Here is a 27,889-nt window from a genome sequence, read left to right as displayed (position 1 = left end):
GTAGATGAATGAGAGCAGCTTTATTGGCAATTTGGGTGTATTAAGACACAGTATATGTGAGCAAAGGAAACAACTGAGATTCAAGAGAATTTAAAGGTTGAATATAAAATGATGGTTTAATGAATATTATCATCAGCAATTGATGTCGATAACATTTTTGGCAAGTTTTTGCTGCTTTTTTGTTGGAAATAATTAGCAGAACACATTTGTTGTTGCACAGAAACATAAAACGCAACATAAAACAAGGATCAACAAACACTGCATTTTGATATCAAAAGATTTTAGTTGAAACTTTTACTGATTGGTCTTCAAAATTTCAGTTTTGCTTCAAGTTATTGGCATTTAATCAAAAATTATGGGGACATTGCCATAATAATACATCTACAGAACATGGCAAGGACAAAAACCATCCAAGGCTTCTCATTCTAAAAACTGGACAATGGACATTTACAATGCAAGTTAGAATGGAGACCAAGGCAGAAAAAAGGCTGGAAACAACAGCAAAGTTATTTTTTAATCTTTGGAATGAAAGCAAATTACCCCAAAATCCCACATAAAAACACCACCACCGTCTCCTTCTCTTTTGTTGAAATAGCTGGTCTTCCACACTTGCCATTGCGAGCTGAAAGTCAGCTGAATTTGATAAGCACACGCGTAAACTTCTCCATGGCCTTTTTCGTAGGAATACCAGTGCTCGTAACCATAGCAATAAGCTATTGGAGAAAGTATTATTACCCACCAAATTATTTTTGATAATTCCTTTGTTTGAACATCTCTATTTTGGATTATTACTGGTAAATCGCCTCACCTCATTTAATTGTGTCTTATTCAAACTGTTCACAGCAGCCCATAGACCTGTTCCATAAAAAAACGTGACACCATTTCAGTAGCAGTGTCTAGTTATTGCTGTTCTGTGTGTCCAGCTGGAGTGGAGGACAGGAAGTTTGGTGATGTACAGTTGGAACCATAATTTATTTTGTATGCACAGAATGGATTTTCATAATTAGTATGAAACCAATAACCCTATTGATTAGTCTGACATGGAACGCAGAAATTTTAACTTCCAGATGAAAATGCAAAGCACAATTTTGCTAACACAATAGCACTGTAAACGTTTATTATGTTAGCATGAGTCATTATTCACTAAATAGCATGTCTTCTGAGGTATATTATGCACAATGCCATAATATATGTATACGTACTAACTAATAATTTTTAGAAAATGTTGCCTGGTGGCTAACCTCATAATCCTTTCAGTAGTTTCTGAGTATTTTCTGTGATTGCAAAAAATGTATAAAAAGCCACTGTCATGGGAAAAACTTGTTAAAGAAATAAATATTGGGATTTATTTCTACAAGGCTATGTTAAGCTAAGTGGAAAAGACTGATGAATTGCTAAGAAAACTTTTTAGCTACTATGTGTTGCAATGGCCAATGTCTGGGCTACTCAAACTGTTAAGCATGGTAGTGGGAGTGTGATGTTTTGGGCTTTTTCTGCATGAACTAGGAGCCTCTGACCATGAACTCTTCTCAATGCCAAAATATTTTGCAGCCAAATGTAAAACTATCTCTCTGACACATTAACACGCTCTCAAACACAACTACAGAAGACCTGAAAAAGAAAGTGATCTAGGCATCAAAACTGCATGGCCTTCAGAAATAAATGATTGGCCACAAAACTCAACAGACTGAAGAAATGTTATAAAGCAGAGTGGACAAAGTGGCAATACATGAAAAAAAAACTGAATTATTGCTGCTACTAGCTTTTCAATTACAAGAAATATGGGGTTCTGCAAGCTATTGAATTATATCGGTGTACTTAGTTTTTTTCATGTCTGTATGATGCCAAATTATGAGGCCTATCCAGCATTAATCATCCAGTGTACTCACAGAGTCTATGCACTATATAATATACATAAATTTATATAAAATTGTGAATTTAAATCCAAAAAAATACCATCTCACAAGTGTGTAAATGACAAATACTGTAGACAAAACAATTACATTTTAATATATATTAAACAGATGACTGTGATATTTCATGTTCTTTAGCTTTTCCACCAACAACAGTGAACAAGAATAATGTTTGGTTTACTGCAAAGGTCTTAAAAAGCCTTAAGAATATATTGATGCAAACGTAATCTCCATTTCATGTTCAGGTTATTTCATACGTGAGGCAGCATGCATCCAGGTTCCCCATGGAAGTGGCAGTGCATTGTGAAAAACAAACTCAGCTTTGAAGTTCTTCACAGTGTCCTTTCACCATCTGATGGGCAGTAAAGTCAATATTAGCCATTCATCTTTCCTTCAAAAGTCCCTTGTGGTTTTTGTCTTGTGTCATGGTTTTAAGAGGCAGTTCATTCAAAGATACAAAGAACCATAAGACACCAGTGGATGGCTTGGGGATGCCCTTTTCCAGTGTGAGGCTATTCACCAAGCAGTATGCCCATGAAATCCGAACCGCTTTGTATTGTAATGGAAGCACCAGCTGCGTTATCCACATATATGGAAGTGTATTGGCCAACCTGCAAAGAAACGCATAAAAACTGGCATTAATGAAAGACTGAGCTGGTTTATTATGTGCTTGTTTGGCTTTTCGCTCACCTGTAGCTCCAGCAGACCCTGAACACTCACAGTGAATATCTTGCTGTTGCTTTCTAATCCAACAATCATTTCAAGTGAACTGTAACGAAAATAGCAAGAAGAAAACAATTTAAATAAATCACAGTTTTAATGCTGAAGGGACATTTTTTATTTATATTATTAGTGTAAATTCAAAAGGTGCTAAAGTTGAACAAATCACTCTATCTATTGTATGTTTAAAATGTGGTCATATACTGGAAAATGTTATTTGAAACATGACCTAACATTAAGTGCCTTATAAGTGCCCCTGTAATTAACCAGTGGTACCTTCAGAGTACCCGATCAATACAGTTTAACCCCAAAAGTCCCAAGCTCTGTACCTTGTAATCAAACTTTAATTAAGTTACCATTTACCAAGAACTCAATCCAGAAGGTACCCCTAAGTACCTCAGATGTACTCTGTAAGTAAGCCCAAATATATCATGTACTACAAGAAATGGTTCATAGTCTTTTGCCAAAGACAAAAGAGAAATTCTACAACCACCAAAATCTGATGCTACTCCCCTTTGTTTGCATTTTGTGAAGAAGGAAGTTTGCTCAGCGTCTTTTTTAGAGGTTTTTGTGTCATTTCCTGCAGTGGTTCTTGTTGCACCACCACAACAGGAGAGGGGGTGAACAGGTTTTTCAATTGGTTTGGATTTTTTGACGCAGGGCAGTGAGAGAAGTGAATTGGTGTACTTAGTTGTTGTATGAATCTTTATCTTCTCTAGGCAAAAGGTCATCTATACTTTGCAGGCTTAAATGGACATGGTTATGGTGAAATTCAGAGATCTGGGAATCTATGTCATTCTCTGACAGAGATTCCCAAACAGGGAATAACTTTGTGTCTGGTTTCTCCTGTCTGTTGATCATCACTATAAATAAATCTGCTGAAATATCTTCCCATTGGATGAACTTCCAAAAATATCCACTTTCTGTGGCCTTTCAGTCTGTTTGTATTATCCGCAGAATATAACATAACAAAAGTTGATTTGTTAATCTTCTCCTGGCTTCTTCCAAAAAGATCTACAGCATGTAAAAAATGAAATGCAAGTTACCTAGCTGCTAAAGTATATAAGCTTCGAAGCAAGAAATCAAATAAACCAGTTTCTTACTTTGCTTTGTCCTGCATAGATAGTTGAAAGTAATTCTCCGTCTTTGACTGCATAGTGAAGGAACTGGCTTGTGTTAAGTGGAAAATGTGAAATTTTTATTGCGAATCAATCTTATTAGTCTTTGCTCCAACTGCCATCCCAGTGAACCTCATTTCACATTCTCCTCATTTTCATGTGTGGGAGCCGGAGACAGACTGGGAGTTTGGCTCAAAAAGCAAAAGTTAAGTACTCTTTTGGGTTAAGCAACCCATCATAATAGTATTATTTATATTTTTCTCTTATTGTACCACACTAGAAGAGTGGATGTAGAGCTCTGGGGAGACATTGGGGAGTAATTCATTTCAACCTTTTTCTCTGACTTTGTGTAAACAGACATTTTGAAATACGTGAAAGAACAAAGACTTGCTCTGCTTTTTTGTCCACGCCAGCCAACAGTATTTTGTTCTTCATTCTCTGACTCCCAAATCCCAAATAAGGGCATTTCACTATGAGAGCTGTTGTATGTAACAGGCTCCCTAAAAGTGTCAAAGGTGAGTCTATAAAGATTAGTTTGGCGACAGGGACGACTTTTCTAAATGAGGGGACATTTCCCTTAAAGACATGCGCTGCTTTTATGCAGGAAATGCCACACTGGTCCCATGCAAAGTGTAACAGACCACACCTTTAACAGCTCATAAATTCCAGTGAAAGTTGAGGCAGCATTAAACTCTGTTTAAATTTCACCATTTTAAGGCAAAGGTAAACAAACTGTCTGAGCAAGAATGTTAAGCATGCAAAGTGCAATTGTTTTGCAAGTTTCGTTAAATTAAATTATGAACTTTTGGGTTTTACTTACCATCAAATACTAAATGGAAATAAAATACAATTACACTGGCATTGCAAATTTGATTTAGATTCACAGATTAATCAAATTAGTCTTTATAAGATTAAATGCTTTCCAGGACACCTACGTGTATCTGTGGCAGAGTGATTCGATGCAGATCAACACACGGACATTGTCTCTGGCTTTAAGCTGACTTTTGCTCCTCTTCATCTCATTGTGATCTGCAAATAGGCAAACAGTTACCATCATACAATCATAGAAGCTTATTTACACAGATTTTCTTTTAAAACTCCCAACATCTCCTCTGTATATACTGGCACACCTGATCCAGATGTGTAAAATCCTTGTATTTTAAATAAATTACAGAAATATTAGAAATAAAAACTATAAATGCTGTATCATAAATGACAAATATTAGCAAACCGCATAGAAATTTAGAAAATTATAGCTTAACTTGTATTCACAGTGCAAAAAGAGTTCCATGTAAGGAAATTAAATGTTTTTAACAAAACCACAAGTGTTACTTTCAACAGCACTCAACTGCTAAAATGTTGTGCAAATTCCTTTTGTATGGAATACAGATACATCTGAAAAAAAATTAGAATACCAAGAAAAAGTTTAATTTCATAAAGTGAAACTCATATGTTGCAGAAATCCATTATAAAGTGAAATATTTTGAGTCTTAATTTCTTGTAATTGTGATGATTTATGTATGGATTTATGACTCAGAAAATTTGATTATTGTGAAAAATATAAATAGGCCTACATATTGGAAACTCATGATGCCACACCTTAATCAGCTAACTAAGTGAAAACACCAGTGAAGGTTTTCTGAGTCTCTATATAAAGGGTCCCCAAAGTCGGTCCTCGAGGGCCGGAATCCTGCACGTTTTAGTTCTCTCCCTGGTAGTACCAACAACCTTTTCAGCATGTCAATGTTCTTCTTAGGTCTTCTAATGAGCCATCATTTGATCCAGGTGTCTTAAACCAGGGAGAGAACCAAAACATGCAGGATGCCGGCCCTCGAGGACCAACTTTGGGCACCCCTGCACGGTCTATATGATTTTTCAATCTGGGTTTGCAGGCTACACAGTCATGGGTAAAACTGCTGACTGAACAGATGTTCAGACTTTCACCCTCCACAGGGTAGGTCATAAAAAATCAGTTCTAAAGAAGCTGGTTGTTCACAGATTACTATATCCAAGCATATTCATGGAAAGTTGAATGGAAGGAAAAAGTGTGGTTGGAAAAGGTGCACCAACATTGAGGATAACCACACCTTTGAATTCCACATCCCAGTGCATCCATTTGTCAAAACGGTATTTGAGTTATTTTTTATTTGTGTCGACATTTTGCCACTGTCTCCAAAACAAGCATGTGTAGTACGCATGAGTCAGAGTTTGCGTTAGGGACCGCACATTTTCCCATCAACTGTGTGTTTTATAGATCCCAAACTTTGCATGGAAAGTGACGTATGCAAGTTTCAGGCTTCATAAATGAGTCCCCAGATCTTTAGTTAAAATGTCTCAGTATTTCCAAACCTTCATATTGTGATGCTTAAGATTCCAGCAAGGTTCCCAGGGGTGGTGGTAGACAAACAGGCCCACAGCATCACAAATACTACACCGGATTTGCATTTTAAATGTCCTGGCATTTTCACAGAGGTCCTCTTACACTTTAAATAGGTTCTCAGGCCCTATCACAAATGTCATCCATGTGTGGAGAACAGTGAGAAAGAGATACTTTTTCACATATTCGTCCTTTTCCATAACCCTGTTCCAATTTTTTTTCTTTTGCGATGGAAGCCTTTACCTGGCATGCCTCCCAAACAAAATGTTTTACCCTCAAGATTCATAAATCCTTACTTTGTAACATTTATGGTGCTGAAATAAATCTTAAAGCTTTTAAAACATCTTCACTTGGGATCCAAAAAAGTGGAGATGCCACTGGAGTTATAGTTCTCATGTCACCTAATCTGCTTTTTACAACAGTTTGTAACAGATTCATATCAGAAATAAAAAGTAAAACAAGTATATTTTCTCTCTTTTTTACCTCTGTATGTGAACAGGTAAACATAATCTAAATCAAAGCCATTGCTTGGTTGTTCTAAGCATGTGTGGATAAGGATGATGATGTTTTAACATTTTCAACAGAATCCACATAAGTGCCAGGGTGAGGTCAATGTAAACAACCGCTGTCTCCTTATAATTTGCTTGCAAGAGTCTGAACACGTATATGGGTGTATAGGGGGCTTTAAGGCTTTACTGTGTAATAAATTACATTAAGGAAAGTTACTGTGACTTACCGATGTGGACATTAGCAGAAAACTGGTATATCCCAGTGATTTGGGCTGTGAACCTCCCTGTTGACTGGTCCATTCCTTTTCCCCTGAGGAAAGCTCCCTTAGCAGGCGGCTGAAAGCAAAGAAAACAACTCAACTGATATCTGGATGATTTATTATAGTGACATGCTGGTCCCTGTAGGACAACTGCCCCACTGGTGACTATTCTTTCTTTATAAATTCGGAAAGAAAATACAAACTGCTTGTTTAAATGTGTCAAAGCTGAGTCTATGAAGATTACTTTGGCAACAGGGATGAGGAATGTAAATCAGTTACACTGCCTACACATAGCAATTTAAAATATTGTCTCAAAAATATTTGAAAAGTAAGGAGAGTTTAATGAGTTGGACTGACATTGGAATTCATGATACGACATGATCTTGACACCTTCATCCAATTGCTGAATAATCATTTTCCTGCCACCAAGCTTTGCAGGAACCTGGAAAGGCATAGAGTTTTCACAACAGAGGTGTGCACAGACATTTTGGGTTGCAGGTTCTCAAATGTTAAAAAATGGCACCTTGTGCGGCACTTGGAAGTGCTGGATGCCTTAGTAGTGTGAGATATTTTACAGTCCACACTGCACTGTAAAAAACAAACAAAAAAAACAACGATTTCAGAAGGGCAGTTTTTGTCCAGAGGAAGAAGTGCAGGTGCTCTAGCACCACCTAATTTCTATCTGTGCTCCTCCATGCATCACAACATTTAAATGCTACAGTATTTCTCTGTGGCTGCTAATGAAGCCACCTTTTTCTTGCTTTTTTGCCGTTAACACCCTCATTTGAATTAGAGCAAGCAAGTAAAGCCTGAGTGGGATTGGCATTTTGTTTTTTGACCATTTCATACTTTTGCAATTTTGGCCTAATTGTTTCAAGTTTTAGGAGCTCCCTCTCACAGGAGGTCAACAATTTTATGCCCACTTTGGTGACTCTTCGTCAAAGTGAGAACATGACCTGGAACTGACTTCAGCAGATAACAGGTGAGCTGAAGAGATCACAAAGAAGTCGCTTAGTTTCATCCATTTAATCATCCTGGACTTGAAAGAGTTGGCAGACTTAGAAATCTCAGACTTAAGTCAATGGATTTGCTATCATAAGTAGTCTGGCATGCAAAGATTTGCTACTCTGCTTATGTTAACTGCTATTAAAAGTTGCAGAAGGATAGCTGGAGTTTGCGAAAAATCTCTTTTCACTATATATTTTACCAAAGAAGATTAATTCTGACCCTGCACAATTTGATCAAATGCTTTCTTTAAACTTTCTTCTTTTGACTCTGCAAAATCCTGAACTATAACTGTCTAATGCTGTTATAACATGTTGCCTTATTATTATATTAAACAGACTGGCATGTAATCATCCCTCCTCAAGCCACAGTATGTCAGCCCGTCCTAACAGCCCATAGTTCTTCTGCATGCTTCTTCTAACCGTCTCTATTTCTGTCCTCTCCACACATTATTCCAAGTCTGAGACAGAGTCTCCTTTGTGTGCTGCCCAGGGAGTGATGTGTAGGATTGAAAAAGGGGATATTTTTTACCAAAAAGGCAGTCTGAGTCTCAGAATGGCACAACATGTGTTGCCAATGCCATTTACCAGGGAGGGGGGAGGTGAGGGCTGATCCTTTCAAAATTCTCCCACATCCAAAGTAAGCAACAATTACCAAACACTCACTCTTTCACAGCTAAGACAAAAAAAACAAAGCAAATAACAGTTCAGAGGAAGATTAGACACAACTCTACTTTTTCAAGTAGGGGAGCAAAGCTCCACTGATTCATAAACATTTACTTGGTTTTAAACAAACTCACTGTCTGAAAGTTCTGGAGCTCCACCAGCGTCTTCTTGTCCACCACCACCGGTCCCTTGAGCTTGCAGTGGAAAGCTTCTTGTATTCGGCGGTGGGAGGCCATTCCCTCCAGTGTCAGGAGGGCTGTAGGTTGCTGGCTGGGGCTTGTTTGCCTGTCAAGTGCCGCTGCCCTCCTTTCTGTAGCCTCTGAGAGGAATACAGCCTGGTTGTTACATTGCAAAGTCACCTCACAGCAAAACTTGAACTTTTCTGTCATGATGTTCTGCTCTTTAAAAGCCCCCCCAGTTGGTTTTTGGCAAAAAGTTCATGTTTTTTGGTGTCTGGACAATGAGTAGTTTCAAAAAACTCTCAATTGTTAAGTCACAATCCACATAGAACCACTTTTAGCAGCAATAACTTGAAGTTGTCACTGATTATGTGCATCACCTTTAAGGACTGAGTTTCTAGGTGCAGCCAGCGTGTTGATGGGATCCATTTCGGTTTATGCAAATAATATTGTCCTACTGACTTCATCAGGATCAGTGCCTCCAAATCTGAGACCATGGTCTTGAGCCAAAAAAAAATGGTAGAGTGGCTTCTCTGGATTGGAGAAGCTTAAGTATCTTGTTCATAAATGGAGCAGTTCATAAATGGAGCAGGTGATCAATGGGTGGATTGGTGCTGCATCTGTTTTGATGTGGATGCTATGCAAATCAGTTGATTTACTGGTCGATCAGCTTTCCTACCCTTACCTGTGGTCACGAGTTTTAGGTAGATAATAAAAGAATGATATTGAAGATAAAAGTGCCCAAAATGAGTTTTCTCCATACAGTGGGCTCTGCCTTAGAGAGGCTATGCTTTTTGGCTGGCCTGGAAATGCCTTGGGATTCCTCCAGAGGAAATGTCTGACTGACGTGGGAAGGAACCAATTGTTTGAAAATAGACTTATAACTTTTCATAGATTGATGTGTAGCAATAATTGTTTCTGTTGGGCCATCATATGTACTTTTAACATTTTGTACTACAAGCTAGCAAACTGACAAAAATCCTAGTTTATAAAGATGATCAGCACCTGACAGCTACCTTTCCTCTTAAATCCTATGAATGCAGGGTTTTCTGTGTAGTAATGTGCTTACCTTTAATCATGTCTTTGAACTCCTGCAAAAGAACTTCCTGGGTCACTTCAGCCCCTGGAAAGCCAGGAGGTCCTTGAGGGCCCGGGGGACCTGGAGGACCTGGTGGTCCAGGCTATTGGAAGAGAAAAACAGTCATGCTTTGAAATGAATGATGCAGTTATTGTTTTGTATAGATAATCAGTGACAGTAAAATTTCTTTTGAGAGACTGAAAAGACAGCTTAGGTTTACCAGAGCTGGTCTGCGTTTGCGACACTTTCTGGGGAGGTTTCCAACTGGTCGCTTGACAAAATCCATCCATGACCCTAGTGGATCCACCCGTTGGTGATCAGAAGTCTGCAGCAAAGAAGAAGACTGTCAGTGATTAGCTAGATTTATCCATCCATTTTCTACAAATGCTTCCTTCTGTTTACATCTTTGTGAGAGATTTTCACAACCTGTTAATGAGTAAGAGACGAAGTTCACTCAACAGAGTATGATTAAAGTGTTTCAGGACTGGCCCTCTTCTTTGAACATCAATTTTCCCACCATTGCTAAAACCGGAGTTATGCTAACACAAAACCTATGCAAAAGCTAATGTTAGCTTAATTTTTGCTGTAGCTTTATGTTGTTATGTTGTGGCTTAGGTATTTTGTTAACCATGTGAACTGGGATTTGATTCAGAGCCTTCTTATGAGGCAGTAGTACTATCTAGTAAGCAACTATAGTGCTTCAATACGGAAATAATAAGGCTCCAAAAACACGATCAAGAAAAACATCTGCAACTTCTGCCTTATGTTTCTCAGTGATGCAAATGTATTTTAAACTTTTTTTTCTTTAAAGCCTAATAAGTTGTTTGGTTTTTAAAAGAAAATAATATATAAAAATGTTGTCAACAAACTAATCATTCATTTTACAGTAAAGTAATTCTGCCCAGTGGGATGTAATGCAGAAGAGCCATAAAGATTAGTACAAAGTCATTATTGTTTCTTTTAAAACCACTTTTGGAAAAGCTCATGCTAAGACACAATTAAATGGTGCCAGACAGCAGGGAATGGTCAAACAAGGAAACCTCCTCCTCTCATAACTCATCAGCATCAAGGCTTTTCACACTGGCATTAGTCACTGTCCTCCTCATGTGCTTTTTTTCTTCTTAATTAATTCACACAGGAGCCCCGTTTTATTTTGCCAATCATGAAAATATGATTGCATCTCAAACGTTTTTATGTTCTGTCACACTGTAACCCCAAACTTTAATGTATTTTACCAGAAATGAAAAACAAAGTTGTGCAGAGCGGTGACGTAAAATGAAAATAGCTTCTCAATTTATTGCAAATAGCAATTTGAATAGTCTATTGGACATTTGTTTTCAGGCATCTTTTCTCCGATACCCACAAATAATATCCTTCAGAGTTCACGTAATTTAAGATGAACAAATTAGAGATGGTTATTCACCTTCAAGCAGGACAGTAACACTAAACATACAAGCAGAAAAAATTATTTGGAAGAAATCACATTCAGTTGTTCAGTCAGTCTAGATCTACAGTATGTCAGCATAAGATCTGTTACAAGACTTGGAAACTGCACTCCGATCTCCATCTAACCTGTTTTACAAACAGAAATGTACAGATATGTCAGTCTGAAGATGTCTATAGATAATTGCAGGGAAGAGGTTATGCTAAATCAAAATGCACGGAATCCTTTTCAGATTTCAATTTGTTAAAAAATTGTTCAAAACAACGTTTCATTTTCCTTCCACTTCACAATTAAACACTACTTGGCATTTTCTCTATCACATAAAACTCCTGGAAAAGGTCAAGGAAAATGACTTTATGCGCAAAATAGCCAAGGAGGATTAATGTAAAAATACTGTACATTGTAAAGTTTGTGGAGTTTTTCCACATTAAAATTTCAATAAGCACCCTGCTGCTCTATGTGATCTCAATGCTGTACACAACAGACTTCAGTTACTGTAGTTTATGATAAGGAAAAAACATTTCTCAATGTTTTTTTCCTTCCTCTGAGTCAGAACAGTGGTTTTCTTTTTTTAGTCTTGATTTCAAGCCTTATGAAAATAACTGCGCTCTAACAAGAAAGATGGCAAATATATGCAGAACGTGGATATATATGGATAAGATAACAGTTTTTTATTACTCTTGAATACCTCATTTATTATGAATTACAGCGGCAAACAGACTATGATCTGTTGGAGAGATAAGGAAGCACGAAGGCCTCTGGAAGCAACATTTTTTATGTCCAGTGGTGCAACTGGTTTGTTTTCATTTGGGTAAAATGAGAGGCTGAATGAATTCCAATTAAATGGAGCACAAATGTTACCCCAACTTTCCCCTGAACATCCAGGAGCCTTCAGTTGAGATAGAAGAGGAGATACAGATGAGGCATGGAGGTGAGCTGTCTGAAATGGAATTTGTTTAGGTTTGGCAGCAGAACACGGATCACTTATCTACTAAACCAACATGCTCCCTTCTGCTCTGCTGAAGACATGCCTCTTGTTGCACCGCAACAAAGTAACTCCTTGTTTGTCTTTGTAATATGCTGCAGGAAAAATCTTCCCTTTTTTATGTTTTGGGATTTGCAGCACTTGCTCCCTGTCTCTCACTGACAGCAGACAAAATAAACAGATTCTGCGCCGGCTGCCGGCAAATTGTTGTATATGCTATTTGATGTTATTTTCAGGTTTGGAAACAGATCAAAACTAAAAGTGATCAAGTGTCAAGAAAATTGAATATTGGGGTACAGTTGGACAGAAAGCCTCTATGAATTTTAAAGTTTAGAAAAATCAAGCATTGAATTAGTTTTTCAGTGTTTGTAAAAATCAGATGTTAAGAAATACAATTTTCATATTAATTAAGAATTTTCTTTATATCTTTGAAAGGTTTTTTTATGACACTTGTTACTATTCAATGGTAGGTTGGTAGCAAGAAGGGCAACAAGAGAAGGCTAAGACAGAGCACACAACAAACGGCCCAGGTTCAGGACGGCTGGGTTGAAAACTATGTGTTGTGCCTGCTTAGTCAGGTGCCAAGTGGCATCCACCAAAACCCACAATGAAAGCTAAGCCAACTTCTGTTTTAGCACAAATTTCATTAAGCTAACTTCCCATTTTAGCATAGCTTTCATTTTAGCATAAATTTCGATAAGCTAACGTTCAGTTGTAGCAAAGATGTCTTTAAGCATAGCTTCCATTCTAGCGTTAAGCTAAAACTGGGGTTTTAGTATAACTTCTGTTGAGGTATTTATGATTGTGTTGTGGCTTTCACATTTCTTTTACCATTCTGAGCCCTTTGCATGTTTTTTCTGTCATGTGTAACGAACAAATTCAACTGTTTCCTTAATGGAACCTGAGGTGTCATGAAGCTAATAGAGCTACAAAGTTATAGATCCAGGGAAAGGCAAGACTTTTCATATGCCTCGACTTATCAAATTTCTTTCACGATGCCATACACTCTGACAAGGTTCCCAAGGCATTTGGAGGGGAAACAGGTCGACAGTATCACAGATCCTTCACCTTACCCAACATTTGCCATATGGTGTTTTGCAGTATGTTAGTTGAAAAGTTTAATCTTACAATTTTAGAAATGAGCAAATATAAGTCGGTTCTTTTTTGGAACCATTCCTTGGCTAAAAAGATCAATATGCCTCAGTTAAATTACATGATTCCTGTTTTGAAGTGTATTAAAGAGTAAAGCAGAAGTCTATGCAATAATTTCTTAATGTTTCTAGAATTTTACTACCATGTTACTATAATATTGCAATAAAAACTATTTCAAGGCTATTGGTTCAATCAGCAAAACACTATGAGGTTCACTTTAAGAAACAAATCCTGTTAGATATTTTCTTCTGCTCCTATAATAAAATATGGCATGCTTAGACTGATTGTTGCTTTTTCCAATTGTGTCAGCAGACAAGTCAGTCACCATGTGTTTGCAACGGCCCCTAGACACTAAAAATAAACCGAGAGCTCCCAGACTAAATTATATGTGAACATTTTTCTGCCAATCTCAAGGCTCTGAAATGAGCCTTGAAAAAGCTTATATTAACAATTCATATAATAATTTACCACAGAGTTCTTTAACTCTCAATAAAAAAATAGCCTTTTTGACATCCAGAAAGCTTTATCTACTCATTTTATTTATTGAAGCACCGTGAAATCGCACTCTGTTCCTTTTGAGTTTCAACACTTTGAGAGTTGCCCCACACGTGCTACATTAGAAAAAAGGAGAATCCTTGCCAAGATATCAGTCATTCTCTTCAAATGTATGAAACACAACATTATAATTAAACCATTAAACTATTCCCCTCAGGGATTTTCTGTGCTCAGAGAAGAAAGGCTATAACTAAGGTAATTATTACCTTCATTTTTGAGCTATGGAATAACAGCAAATCACTGCATAAATAATTGAATCATCAAATGAAGGAATGCTCAGTTTTTTCCATTAAACACACCATGTTCCTGTCTCGTTTTTGTTTTTGTTTTTTTTGGTCTCGTTTCTACATACTATCAAAGAAACAATAAGCTGTAGTGATGGCTGGGATCACACATACAGCATGCCAAAAAAAAAAAGTCTGATTTATTGTATGCAGGTGGGAGTAAGAACTTCAAAGAGTGTGCACATGCAGATCCAAAAAAAAGGAGAAAAAAAAAAACTTTCTACTGCTTGCTGTCAGATGCTTTCCATTTCTCATTGGCTGCTTTTGACTAGGGTGTGAAGTGAACCACGGATTCCCCGACATTTCTTTGCATCTGCTCGAGCAAGCCGTTAACAAGTGAGGGAGCGAACGCAGGTATGAGAGCTCAGAGTTGATGAAGAACAGAGGTGCTCTGTCTTTGATCACCGTTGATGTGTGAGGGCCTTAAACTTGTCTCATCTATCAGCAGTTTCAAGCGCACGCCCTCCCAGCACGGTGCATGAGAATGTGTCCGTTATCATGCGTAAAGGTGAGAAATGTCAAGTCCTCCAGACAGTTGTTATCCTTGTTGAGGGGGTTGCTAAAGAATGGGGAGCACTGTGTTCTCTGGTGGGACAGTAATCTTACTTTTACCTCACAAAAAGCCTGAGTTCAACAATTCTGCCGTAATCCTCTTTTATAGAAGGAACCCTGGTGAAAGATCCTTGATGGCACTTTTCATCTTTTTTGATAAAATGTTAAATCCAGCAGGCATTTAGCAAACGGTGAAGACGAAGCTTGACAAAAGTGAACGGGAAATATACAATATTTTAAAATCGGTATAAAAAGTGTCTTTTCATAATAAGTTATTAGTTAACCAATCCTGAATTTTATTATTTCAATTTCTCTAATGGAATGGATCGCCTTTGAACAGAAAACTATCTATTTGATTAAATATGAACACCACATCTAAGAAAATCTAAATGCATTTTATCTCCTCTAGAAATGCTTACAGCAAAAAATTCAAACACCAACTATACCTTAAAATGCATTGACTAATTGTTTAACTATGTTGTTGTCAAGACACCTTTGAGAGCTTCGATCTTAAGGAGTTTTATTCTGATTAAATAAAGGTTGAAGAAAAAAATATGTACAGTTGAAACCATCTTAGTGCTAACACGGAAGTTAATATTTACTCTCAGGGGGGTAAATATTCAGTGGCAAGGAAAATAAATTAGCAATGTCTTGATCAGGTTTTTCTGCTCCTGAGTAAGAGTCTAAGTCATTTCATTTTGATTTGAGGATGGGTTGATACTGAATCCCAATTCAATAGTTCAAAAATGCATTTAAAAACATAAAGAAGTCGCTATATAACGCCATCACTGTGTGATCCAGACAGTATGGAAATAAATATCAGGACTGACAAGGCAAAAGTGACTGAAAGTACTTGAAACATTTTGAACTACAAATAAACTTTTAGGAATTTCAATTTAATATTGTAAATAACCAAAAATGAATCAGTTTTAATATGAAATTTATTGAAAAGACAGTTATACTGTGGAGGAAATGAATCAGTGCTGTTGAATAAAATGCAGGGATGTGGTTTCCTCTGTCTGCTTTACAGCAAGACTGAGGAAACAAGAGGAGAGCTCTGTAACTTTTAAAGAAATTTCATGATTTTTTTCATTGTAGTAAAATATGAGGCTAAAATAAAAACACATCTAACTGGTTAAAAAAAAGGGGAAAAAAGCTGATTTTTAATAACTAAAGCATGTGAGATGCATTGGTTTAGCTAAGCATTTATGTGTCACATCCGTTCAAACTTGAAACTGATAAATGATTCACAATTCTAGAGTGAGATTGGGATTTTTTTTTATCCGAATCCAAACATGAAATATTGTAACATTATCAGTCTGAATCTGTGAGAAAGCATTTAATTTCTCTTCTCAATTTTACACTAAGGTTAGTTATGTTTATTCCAGTATTGGAATAAACATAATTAAAACACTGAGATGACCGACTGGGTTTAAAAGTTTTAATTGTATAGAAAACACAGATTACTCCTGCTGTCCATATTAAAGTTAGGTGTAAACAAGCAATGAAGAAAAGTTTAAGAATATTCAACCAATGAGATTTGTTTGGTATTCTGCTAATTGCAAAAACACCCACAATGTTCAGTGTCTGTTTTCTTAAGTAGATTTCTCTAATGATACGCTGATTTGACTCTGGTTTCTACCTTGCAAATGATGGGAGTAGAAAAATCATCCCAGGAAGCCACACTGGTTCCTGGAAGTGGCACTGCTGTTAATCATCATTAGACATTAAAATTTATATTAAACCAAAAACAAAAGAAATCCCTACAACAGTGCATGTACTAAGCAGGTTTTTCTGAAGTGCTAGTTGTGAAATCTGAGCCTAACTCTGCAGGATTAATTTCTAGGGTTGTTGATTATAATCTTACTGCATAATTTTGAGACTTTTGTTATCAAGCTGTGACCCCAACATGGAAGGGAATCAAGCTTTAAGTTTGTTTACTGGGAACTCTCTAAACACAGAAAACAACATGGATTTTTCTGTTTTGTGCTTTGGGGCCTTTCAAAGGGAAACAAATGAATTTATCCAACGATTACAACAAGTTCTGCAAACAAAATTTAGACTTCAGTTTATTCATATTGTCTGTGGTTGAATTTATGTTGACAGATTTGTTGCAAAAACTGTGTTTTTCTTTTCCTTTTCTTCTCCATGCTCTGCAAAATGTTAAAAAACAACTGTTGTACTTCATGAACTTTTGGATCTTTTCTGTAAAATCTTAATCATAGATGTTTCTGGCAGTCAAATAAATCAAGAGACAATGCAACAATGCTGCATCCTTGAAGTTTCCACATAAGCATGCTTTGTCTTTCCACTAGTGACTGTTCTGGTAATCATAGCGGACAATAAAACATATTTTTATTGTTTTATTTTTCATACTTCTCTCTGGCCGGGTGGTTTGGAGGTTTTGGATTATTTGGTGAAACAGTTGTTATCATGATAGATTGTTCACACTGGGCCATGAGATTTTATTACTCGGAGGAAAAGAGCTCTTCTGTGTTCACTGCTTTTAATGTGTTTTTCATGTAGTTTGGAGAAAATTAGGTAGAATTTATTTGAAGCAATAAAACGGGAAATATTTCCCTGGGGCAGCGTGCCACCAAAAACACAAACACAACTGTTAAAACATGTCTCTGGGGCCGCAACCAGATACTGCAATTCTACTCCTCTACAGGCAGCTCCTGAATTCCTCCTGCTTAACTTATCTTGTTTTCACGTCAGCGTTATGTGTTTTCCTACCTGTATGTACACACGAGACGGCATGAAACATTTAGCTGCTGATAAAGAATGTTGCACACGGAGGTTTAAGACTGAGCGGGATGATGGAAAGTCTTTTATAATCTCTTGTTTTTACATTGCTGCACTGCTCTCTATGCAGTCATCCATGCATGAGTTGGAAGGGCCCAATGTGGGGCCGATGCCGCCCCGGCAGGCAGGGATTCCCAGGCTTTCCGGCATGAGTTTATCCTGTTAACCTGCGTGCATCCCAGCCATCATACATCCACCTCCGTGTTCCCCATCGCTACTCTTCAAAGAGACAGATTACCTTGTGAATTTGTTGCGGGAGAGCTAAATAAGGATAGGCATGCAATGTTGACTCTGTGCTGTTTTCACTATTCTGTTACACAATGTGAAAACATCCTCTGCAGAACATAATCACCCTGACACACACTAAAGTTTCTGTCAGTGGCTTCATAAACATTTCAGGAACACATTAGAAAGTTTGGGCAAAATGTGGTCCGACTGTGTTATTGAGAATGTTGGTGAGAGATTAAATAAATGTACAAACAGTAGCTTGCAAAACTATAGACAATCCATGAACACGTTCCATTTTAGCACTTTGAACTTCTATGTATTAAGATTTTATGGACTGCTAGCCGTACTTAAAAAACATATAAAACAAGTTCCCATATCTTGCTAAAAATTTACTTGTGGATTAGTTTTGATTTATTTCAAATGTACTAAGATATTTGCATTAAAAACTAGACCAAAAATATACGCTAAGATTTTGTGTTTTTGTAGTGAATGTATTGTTTACAAGTTTAATGTTTAAAACCAACTAATAAAGTACTGAATAGTTGCAAAGTGCAAGGAAAATGATACCTTTAAAATTATAACTGGAAAATCTTTGCATATAATTTTGGACCCCTTGAATGCGAGACCTCTAAAAAGAACATAGTATATGCAATTGCCTTCAGAAGTCCCTTAATTACTAATTAAATTACACATGAGTGGAATCTAATCTCAGTTTTTGCCTTCTGTGAAGGCATCAGAGAGTCATCTTTAGTGAGAAAACATCATCATGGAGACCAAGGAACACAGCAGAGAGAGCAAGGGAATAACTATGGTAATGTCTAAAGCTGAGTTTGGATGTAAAACAAAATTTAAGGCTTTAAACACCTCACAGAGCTCTGTTCATCGTCATCCGAAAAAGGAAAGAGTATGGCACAACAAACTACCAAGACATGGCAGACCATCTAAAAGGGAAGGAGCGCATTAATCAGAGAAGCACTCGAGAAGTTCATAATAATCCTACAGAAAATGCAGAGATCCAAGATTAATCTTTAGCTGCATAAATTTTGTCTTTATGAATAAACAGCAAGAGGAAATCCACTGCTTACTTAAAGTTTGCCACAAGCCAGAAGGATCTGGTCTATATGCAAAACATAAAAGAATAACATCACACACTTTCACTTTCCTTGAACACGACGGTGGCAGCATCATGCTGTGGTTAGAAATGATATAGAGATGGATTCTTGCAAAAAAATTGAGGTTGCTTTGGAAAATGTACCCCCCAACAAGACAGACAATGTTCTTAAATATACGGCCAGACTTACAGTTGAATCATTTAGAGGAAACCACATTCATCTGTTTAAATGGCCTCATCAGAGTGCAGCTCTAAATCCAATCTGTGGAAATACGTGAAAACCAACATTTTGATGTTCTGATGATCTCCATTCAATAAAATGAGCAGTAACTTTTGTTTCTGGCTGTAAAAGTAGAGAGATTCCCAAAGACCTGCATCTGCAATTACAGCTAAAGTTGAATTTTAAAAAAATTAACAAATAAAATTCATTGAATTTTATGGTTGTAACATTACAAAATGTGAAAATTTAAGGCTCTGAATACTATTGAAAGACACTGTATGCTTGCCTGATCACCAGAGAAAACTTTGGCCTTACCCTTCTAAAAAAGCCAATATAAGATTAAAAGAAACATGATTGCAGGCTAACATCTGTTGTCTGTACAAATTACAGCTCTATTGCCGGAGTGAGTGCCCATTTTCCCTGTGGTAGGTAAAATGAGAAGTTGAAACGCAGTAGGATCCCGATCCAACCCAGAAACAGAGTTTACTCTGTGATTTGACTGTAGGCAGAACATCCATCTAAGCTCATCAGGGGCTCTGATTTGAGTTTGAAAGCATTTTCCTTTTTCACTTTTTTGCAGCTTTCTCTGATGGATGGGCTGAGTCGTAAGAGCTTGATGGATGCAAACAGGGCCTGCAGGGCGTTAAATTTCCCAAAGCAACGCTAAAAGGGATCTATTGGCAAGAAATACAGAGCAAAATTTTCAAGATTTGTTTTTAATTTAGGACTGGGAAAATAAAGATTTTAATTGTGATAATTATGCTGCTTGCTGTATGTGCCATAAAATATCCATAAACAACATGTGTCTTTCTTCTGTACCACTTTAAAGCAGGCCGTTCTTGCTTAAAATTTAATGAATATCATAACCAATTGGATATCATAAAATCTACTGTGAAATTTACAGAATGCAAAAATATTTTTACATTTTAAATTTACAAATTTTTGCTTACAGAAACAATCCTGGCCAATCTTCTAATATTATATCAACGATGTTGCTAACAATAACTTAGAACACAGAAAAATATTTTTGAAAATCTCACCATTTTTCCCATGCATATGCAAAATCTACTAGTTTTGTTTATGCATTCCTCTATTCCTCCTCAATTATTAGTTTTTGATTAGGAACCACTACTCATAAATTACACTCTCATCTTTACAATGCCACATACCTGACTTAATCTCAAATGCACATTTTCTGAACAACAAAATGTCCAAATGCACATTCAATGTACTTGCAGGATAAAGTTGAAATGTAGCTCTGTCTTTTTTTCAGATACATGTGCACATCTATTAATCTATAAAGCCATGAAAAAATAAATCTTGGTGCAGTGACTGATGCATGAGCAGAATCAGGAAAGATTAAGAGATTTCCATAAATCTGACATCAATCCAAACAGAACGACTGCACTGTGTCTGCAGGGGAAAGACAAAACCTTTTGGTTTATTTTGCTTGCAAATCCCAGATGTGGTGACAAAAAGACTGTTTACGACTTGTTTCTTTTGCAGATGACTTCATGGGGTCATTTTCTCAGCGTTAAATAAGCATCACCTTTGTTGTTTTCTGACACGCCAACACAATGCCATGCAGACTGGGGACAGTTCCTGTTAGGCCTAGGATAAGAGCAGCACGTGCTCGCGCAGTGGTCTTGCTTCCTGTGGGACTTGGCCCTGTCTCCTATGTGTGGGCTGATTCTGAAGGTCCCACATGCTGCGGCATTAATCATCACCAGGGATGAGAGAAAGGAAACAAAAACCTTTGCTTCAGGCTAAACCTTGCTATTACTCAACACGCCAGGCGTGATGTTTGACTTGAGTCTCTCCATTACAGCCCTCATAGATCCCTGGCTGCTCTGAAGCAGTGACAGATTCTACTCATCTTAAGGAGGGATCTCTATAAGGCCTAAATATTTGACATTGTGCTCTAAAATTGTAGAATACGACGGGTTACAGAGGTCAGACTTGTCTAAAATGTTCATTCTCTGCACGAAAGAATCCCTCTTGTTACAAAGACGACTACTGGGACCCGTTTCAGACGGAAAATCTCCAGAAGAATGCTGGATCCAACTGGACGCTGCTAGCAGCCCACACACAGGAGTGGTCAGATAGACATGCCATCATTAGAACGGCTTCCACTGGCCACAAAGGGGAAAAAATGTAAATGCGGGTGTAAATGTTTGGCTGGTCAGAGAACACGACACGCCAAGACAGCCACAACTGGATGAGCTTCTTCTCCGAGACCTAACAGAAGCGTGAGAGAATAAACGTACAAACTACCATTAAAACAAAGTTTGTCATATTTTAATAATGTGTGCAACAATTTATTTCACCAAAATAATACTATTGCATGGTACTTAACTTTTTATATTCCTTCACAAATAACAATGCATCCTTGCTGACATTCAGCCACTTTACAACCACAAGTTTCATATTGGTTTAGTAGGATTTTAAAAGACAGACCGGTACAAAGTGATCTGTAATTGTGAATGGGAGGAAGTAAATACATGCTTCCTCTGGAGGAGCTGCAGAGATCCACATCTCTGGTGGGAGATTCTGACAGGAGAGTTACTGCATTTAAAGTTTGATTTTGCTATACTGGATACTGTAAATGTGGGAAAAGATGCTCACATGCACACATGAATCAAATGGGTTATTAGCAAATGTCTGTAGAGCCAAGCAACAAGCTAATAGCTTAAACAAAAGAATATTTAACTCTTAAAATGGCTCAGTCAAAGTTTAAACCTACATCCAGTTGAGAATCTATGCTAAGGCTCTAAAATATGAGTTCAGAGATGCTGTCTGTTTAATTTGACTGATCCTTAGCAATTTTGCAAAGAATTCATGTCAATCTTTTGATCAGCAGAGTCCAAACTGTTTGCAACAATGGCCAGAATCCCAAATTGAAAGTACTCAGTAGTCACATTGTTTTTCCAACTTGAAATGCAAAATAATTTTGTTGTGACTCAGGTTTCAGCAATAAATCAAACATGCAATATTTTAATGGATCAAAGTAGAATTATTTTTGTCTCAATAAAAAGCAGACATTTTCCCTACTTTTTTGGGGAAAAGTAGGGATTAACCAAGTTTAATAGAAGAATTAATGTGCTCATATTATTTTGCTTTTCAGTAAAAAGTAACTGGATGTTTATAGTTCTATTTACTATTAAATTCAAATAAAAAAACATGTTTATTAAAAGAATAATGTTTTAAAGAAAGAAAAGTGTTGTACTGATTATGTTTTGTCGGTTATTTTTATGACTTTATGTCTTTCCTTTATTTCTTGATGTAAGATTATTGGGATTCAAATAAACCTGAACTGAACTGAATTGAACTGGAAGAAGAATTCAATTTGTCATTCAAATTTTCATGCTAAAAATTAACAGAAGTGCTCACTGGAGGGCCATTCTTGAACAGCAGTCGAGTCGGGCCCCACAAAATTGTTCCAAGGGCCACTCTTTGGACAACCCTGCACTTTTGATTTTTACTTGTAAATAATTAAAAGTAAATCATTTTCTTTCCTTTACACAGTTATTTACTCTTTGTTTTGATCTGTCTCATAAAATTCTGATAAAATACATTCTGGTAGAGGTTCTCTAACAGCAAAATATGAAAAATTGTCTGAGAACTATTTCAAGGTGCTGTCAGTTTGCCCAAAGAGTGATTATGTCATTAACGTCTGATTGCGGAAAATGAGATGAAAAGAAAAGGGGGAGGCACCCGGGCCTAATCCTCACTCAGGTGTTCCCTTTCAGGGCCCTTTCTACGGGGCTTTGTGAGGGGCTTACATGGCATGCTGCCCAAGTTTTCAGGACCATGCCGCTCCTATCGGATGTCCCAGACACAGTGGAGGCAGACTGGGTCCATGCATGACAGAATCGATGTGCTGAGAACAACATTGCTCTAGGTCTCTTAAAGGTGACCTATTGTGCTTCCTTGAACAGGTTAGGATAGGTCTATGAGTTATGCAAAACATGTTCATGACATTTTTACACAAAATCAAGCTAATGAGATTTTAGTTTGCTCAGTTCTGCCTATTTTGAGTGCCTTTCAGAACAAGCTGTTTAAGGGCTTCTTTTCAATTCAAACTCAGTAAACTGCTGCTGGCCAAGGCCCCCCAGCACACTTGAAAATGCCTGCAAACAGATGTGCAATTATACAATGATACATCTTTGAAAAGCAGAAGTACAGCCTCCTGCACAACCAACAAGAATGCAGCAAGAGCTTTCTGAATGCTAAGTCATCAACATAACACTTGTCTTTTCCAGCAGCTATTGTACAGCAGTACAATATTGCCATACAATATTGTACAGCAACTCCCAACTCTTACGACCCAGAGTTTGGTCGTAAGATTTATTGTTACATTTACTTGAATAACATTTTGGTAAAGTGTACTTTTAGGTGTATATTTATTATGCTGTACATTTTAATTTTGTTTGAATAATTTGACTATGAAGCATCACTACTCTTCCTTGAGTAAAATTTCTGGATACTCCATCCACTAAGTATCTTCACTGAATGAAGAACACCATTGTTTTCACCAAGCATTCACCACTTTCATAGTAAAGTTTCAGAAGTTTGAAATATGTTTCCTTTGTCTTATTTTGTTATTTTGTAATTATGTTATTAATATGATTTTTTTATTTATTTTGGTCTATAAAATACCAATACCAAAATAGCAACATTTTAGATTTTGGTCTGTGTGATGATACCTTTTTGTTCTTACTTGAGTAATCTTGAATGACTACTTTTTTTTTTTTTGAGTAAAAATATGTTGAAGTAGTTCTACTGTTACTTGAGTACAGTTTTGGGTACTCTAACTTCACAAAATGAAGAACAAGCTTGTTTCAAAATAAAAATAAAAAAACACAACTGGCTAACTGTGCTTGAGTAGGTTGCTAGGTGACGGGCTGGGCTTTGCTGGGGTTGCTAGTTGAGGGTTAGTGCCTGTTGATTTGTGATGTTATACTTGGAAGGTTTTTTCCAGACACAAAAATATTAACTTAGTAACAAAAAGCAACTGGGTGGGTTTTTTAAGTTCTTGGGCTGTTTTTAGAAGTAGCAGAGACCCAAATGGAAGTACAAAAGCATTCAAAATGTGAATTTTTAATAAAATGTCCTTTTTAATATCTTTCCACCTAGCTTTTCCTAGCCTTGCCACATCCTGTGAGGCACCATGGTGATAGGGGGGTTTGCAAAGACACCGTGCAGGACGTAGCACAGAGGTGAGACATCGCGGAGGCTCAATCTTCAACAGGCTGCAGGGTCTGACATAAGGTCATCCTTCATAGCTGCTGCTTTTACAGGGCTAACCAAGTCAAATAAACAGGGGCAGGCCACAGCCACCTACAAAGTGTTCTTAAAGATACAAAGGAGACCTGACTGTGTGGTTTCAGGACGGGAGGAGGGGTCACCACGAGACGTGACGACTGGTATATAGGGCAGTGAGAGCTACATGAGAATGCCAACATAATGGGTGGGCTGAAAGCAAAATAAATAAACGTTGGAAACCATCAGAAATATGCAACACCAACAAGAAAAACAAAAATATAAAGTCGGTGGGCAACCATTGCTCCTCTTTTTTCACTGAAGTGAGTGCCGAGTTAATTTTTTCTCTCAAGTTACAACCACAAACTTCAATGTATTTTAATGGATTTTTTGTGCAATAGACCAACAAAATGTAAAACAAAACAGTTTTCTGTTTTCTTTTACTTTACAATTAAATATCTGGAAAGTACTGAGTACATTCATATTCTGCCTTCTGCAGCAATTACAAGACATTTCTGAAATGTCTTGTAATTTCAGAAATGAATTAAAGAAAGGTCTTCTTTAATTCTTGCCTACTTTGCTTTGGAAAATAGCTCAAGCTCAATCACATTTGAAGGTGCCTGCAAACTTACATTTAAGTTTATAAACATGCTTTGACCTAAATCACTCTATTATTTTCTAGATATATTTTCTGGGTTATTTTGTTGCTAGAAAGTGAATTTCTGCCAAAGTCTCTGAACTTTCACAGTCTTCAGTCTTTGGGCTTGTGCTGCATTAAGCTCCATCCACCTTCCCTTTTAGTCTGATTGGCTTCCCAGTTCTTGAAGAAAAGCTTTTCCACACCCTGATGCTGCCATCACCTCTATGTTTGGAACAGTTGTCCAGTCAACAGATTCTCCCACCTGAGTTGTACATCTTTGCAGCTCACCCAGACTTATCCATGTCTTAGTATGTTTGGAGCTATGTCATTCTGTTTCTATCTTTGGATGACTCAACAGATTTCCTTAAGATATGTAAATTTTTTAATAGTTTCTATTAAAAATAACAGTGCGTTAATATTTTCCACAACTTTACCCCTGACCTCTCACCTGTGCTACTCGGTCTTCACGATGCTGTATGTTCACTAATGTTCTCTAATAAACCTCAGAGACTTTACAGAAGAGCTGGATTTAAACTGAGATTAAATTACACAAAGCTAGACTCTACTTAGAGAACTTTTTAAAGGCATTTGGTGACACTGGAATTTATTTTTGCAGGGACTAGATTAAAGGAGGGTTTGAGTACAAACTTGTTAATTTTATTTGACAGTCAACCATCAAATAAAATCCCAATGAAATACATAGTTTGTAGCGCTGGTGTAAATACCTTAGGTAGTTCCTGTATCTAATGAAAACATTAGCTATTTTCAATTCCTCATTCTAATGCATAAATTATCTTGCAAGTAATAGCATCTTTATTTGTTTACTTGGGCTGGAAAATTGGATGAAGACACCCACAGCGTGTACTAATTGATGCACAGATCAGCCTTTGGATGTCCACATTCCTAGCATGCCTACGGTAGTCATCCATTCAGGGATTCACACGTTTTTTTCATCTGTCACACATCCTGAAGCTTGACCTGTAGGGGCACACCTGTCCTGTGATGCTTCAGCCTTTTGTCGCACTTTACTTCCTCTAACCAGACCTTCACATCTGTGGATTAACCTTAGACTCTCGTTTGAATTAGAGCAGGGGTGTCCGAGGAGATTTTATTCAGGAGCAGGGACTGAATTCAAGTACAACCCAAACTTTTCGTAGGTTCTTAGTAAAAAAAAAAGGAAAAAAATTGTAAACATGGGTTTTTCTGTTTCACATCACAAATATCTGCAACTTTCTTGGTGAATCAAATACACTGCAAAAACACAAAATCATACCAAGTAGTTTTGAACTAGTTTCTAGTGCAAATATCTTGGTAGACTTGAAATAAAACAAAACTAAATTACAAGGATCTTTTCAGCAAGAAACATGATCTCATTTTGAGTCAATCATTTCTTAATATTGATGAAAAAGTACTAATTCCATTGGCAGATATTTTTCCCTTGTTGCACGTGAAACAAGGGAAAACGTTTTTCAAAAGTTTGTACTTTTGAAAAAAAGTCAAATAATGTGGTTAAAAAAGTGTTGACTTTTTTAACCACATTAAAAAAGTATTGACTTAAAACAAACCATATCTTGTTGAAAATTCACTTGTATGTCAGTTTTGAATTATTTTAAGTCCACTAAGATATTTGCACCAGAAACTAGACCAAAAATACTTGAGATTTTGTGTTTTGCAGTGTACCATCCAAATAAAACGTTTTACAGTGTGTAGATTTAAGACTAGCAGTGTGAAACTCTGCTCCCTACCTTGATGCCTCCGCCGACCTCCTCACTGTTGGACAGAGTCACATTGTACGACTCTGTGTGTTGCGGCGCAGCCTCCTTTGGCCTCTTTCGCTCCTTCCTGGCTTCCACCCCATCCAGAAGAATGCACTGAGTCCAAAACACGGCAGCCACCACTGCCAGAGGGCCACATCCACACCTCATCTTCACACTTCAAATCAGCACCAAGGTGCCTGGTGATGCTAAAGATGCTAAAGGCTAAAAAAAAAAACACGTGAGGAATTAAGTTTCTGAATGTCCTTGTCCACAAAGTTCTCAGACTGAGTGGTGCTGCTGTGTTTCCTCCCCTCTTGATGAGCTCCAAGCCAGCCTTTGCAGGGGCACTGCTAAGTCTAGCCAGACAGTCGAGGAGGCTTACTCAACTATGAAATGTGTGAAGCAGAATGGTCCAGGGGAATGACAGAGAGGCACAGAACTGACAGCAAATAAAGCCATTAGTGAGATTTTTCACGCTTTCTGCTCTGTTGGGGGGGAGGTGAGGTGATTGAGGGAGGGCACAGGGGGCAAAAGAGGAGAAGAAAGTGAGAAAGAGAAAGAGAAAGAGAGAGGAGGGGTGTCCAAAGCCGAGAGGGTGGGCTGTGAGAGCCGCTGGAGATGGATAGTTAAGTTCTCTTTTTTTCCCTCCTGCTGGTTTTTACACTGAGACGAAGTTCCAGGATGCAACAAAGTGGTGCAAGATCCAAAGAAATCAGTTTCCTTAAAAAAAATGTTTCAAAAAGCTGCGGGGACAGCACTTAAATCAATTAGTCTAAGGTCCAGAACTGCTCTTTTGATACTTCTCCTTGAAGAATTAGTCACTCCTGTCTGCTTCCACAATAAACTCAACAGGTAGCAGATGCCTGACGCCGCTCAGGTGCTGCTCACTGCTCCAACTAGTCAATGTGCAGAGAGTCTGCCTCAGAGTCTGCCCGGCTGCTTTCTGCCTGCTCCACTGCACTCTCTGCCCTTTTTTTCAGTCTGGTCTAAGTCGCTCCTTTGCTCTGAGCCTGCAGGAGGGCTCACTGTGGCGTTTTATCATCTCCCTTTCTCCCTCCCACCCCCTGCCC

General features: G+C 37.5%; 1 protein-coding gene across 1 annotated transcript; it reads right to left on the bottom strand.

Annotated features, from left to right (window-relative positions):
* Positions 1-27,838, bottom strand: c1qtnf12 (C1q and TNF related 12). Its single transcript, XM_032558276.1, has 8 exons — positions 26,808-27,838; positions 10,045-10,149; positions 9,816-9,927; positions 8,702-8,886; positions 6,865-6,973; positions 4,687-4,780; positions 2,604-2,682; positions 1-2,524 (listed from the first exon to the last, which is right to left on the bottom strand). Exons 1-8 carry the CDS (start codon positions 26,985-26,987, stop codon positions 2,426-2,428), a joined length of 963 nt encoding a protein of 320 aa, XP_032414167.1. The 5' UTR covers positions 26,988-27,838; the 3' UTR covers positions 1-2,425.
* Between the last annotated feature and the right edge of the window lie 51 nt (positions 27,839-27,889).

Source organism: Xiphophorus hellerii, chromosome 1, assembly GCF_003331165.1.
Source record: "Xiphophorus hellerii strain 12219 chromosome 1, Xiphophorus_hellerii-4.1, whole genome shotgun sequence".
NCBI lineage: Eukaryota > Metazoa > Chordata > Actinopteri > Cyprinodontiformes > Poeciliidae > Xiphophorus > Xiphophorus hellerii.
Note: the sequence above shows the minus strand (reverse complement) of the source record. Positions and strands in the feature narration are given on the sequence as shown.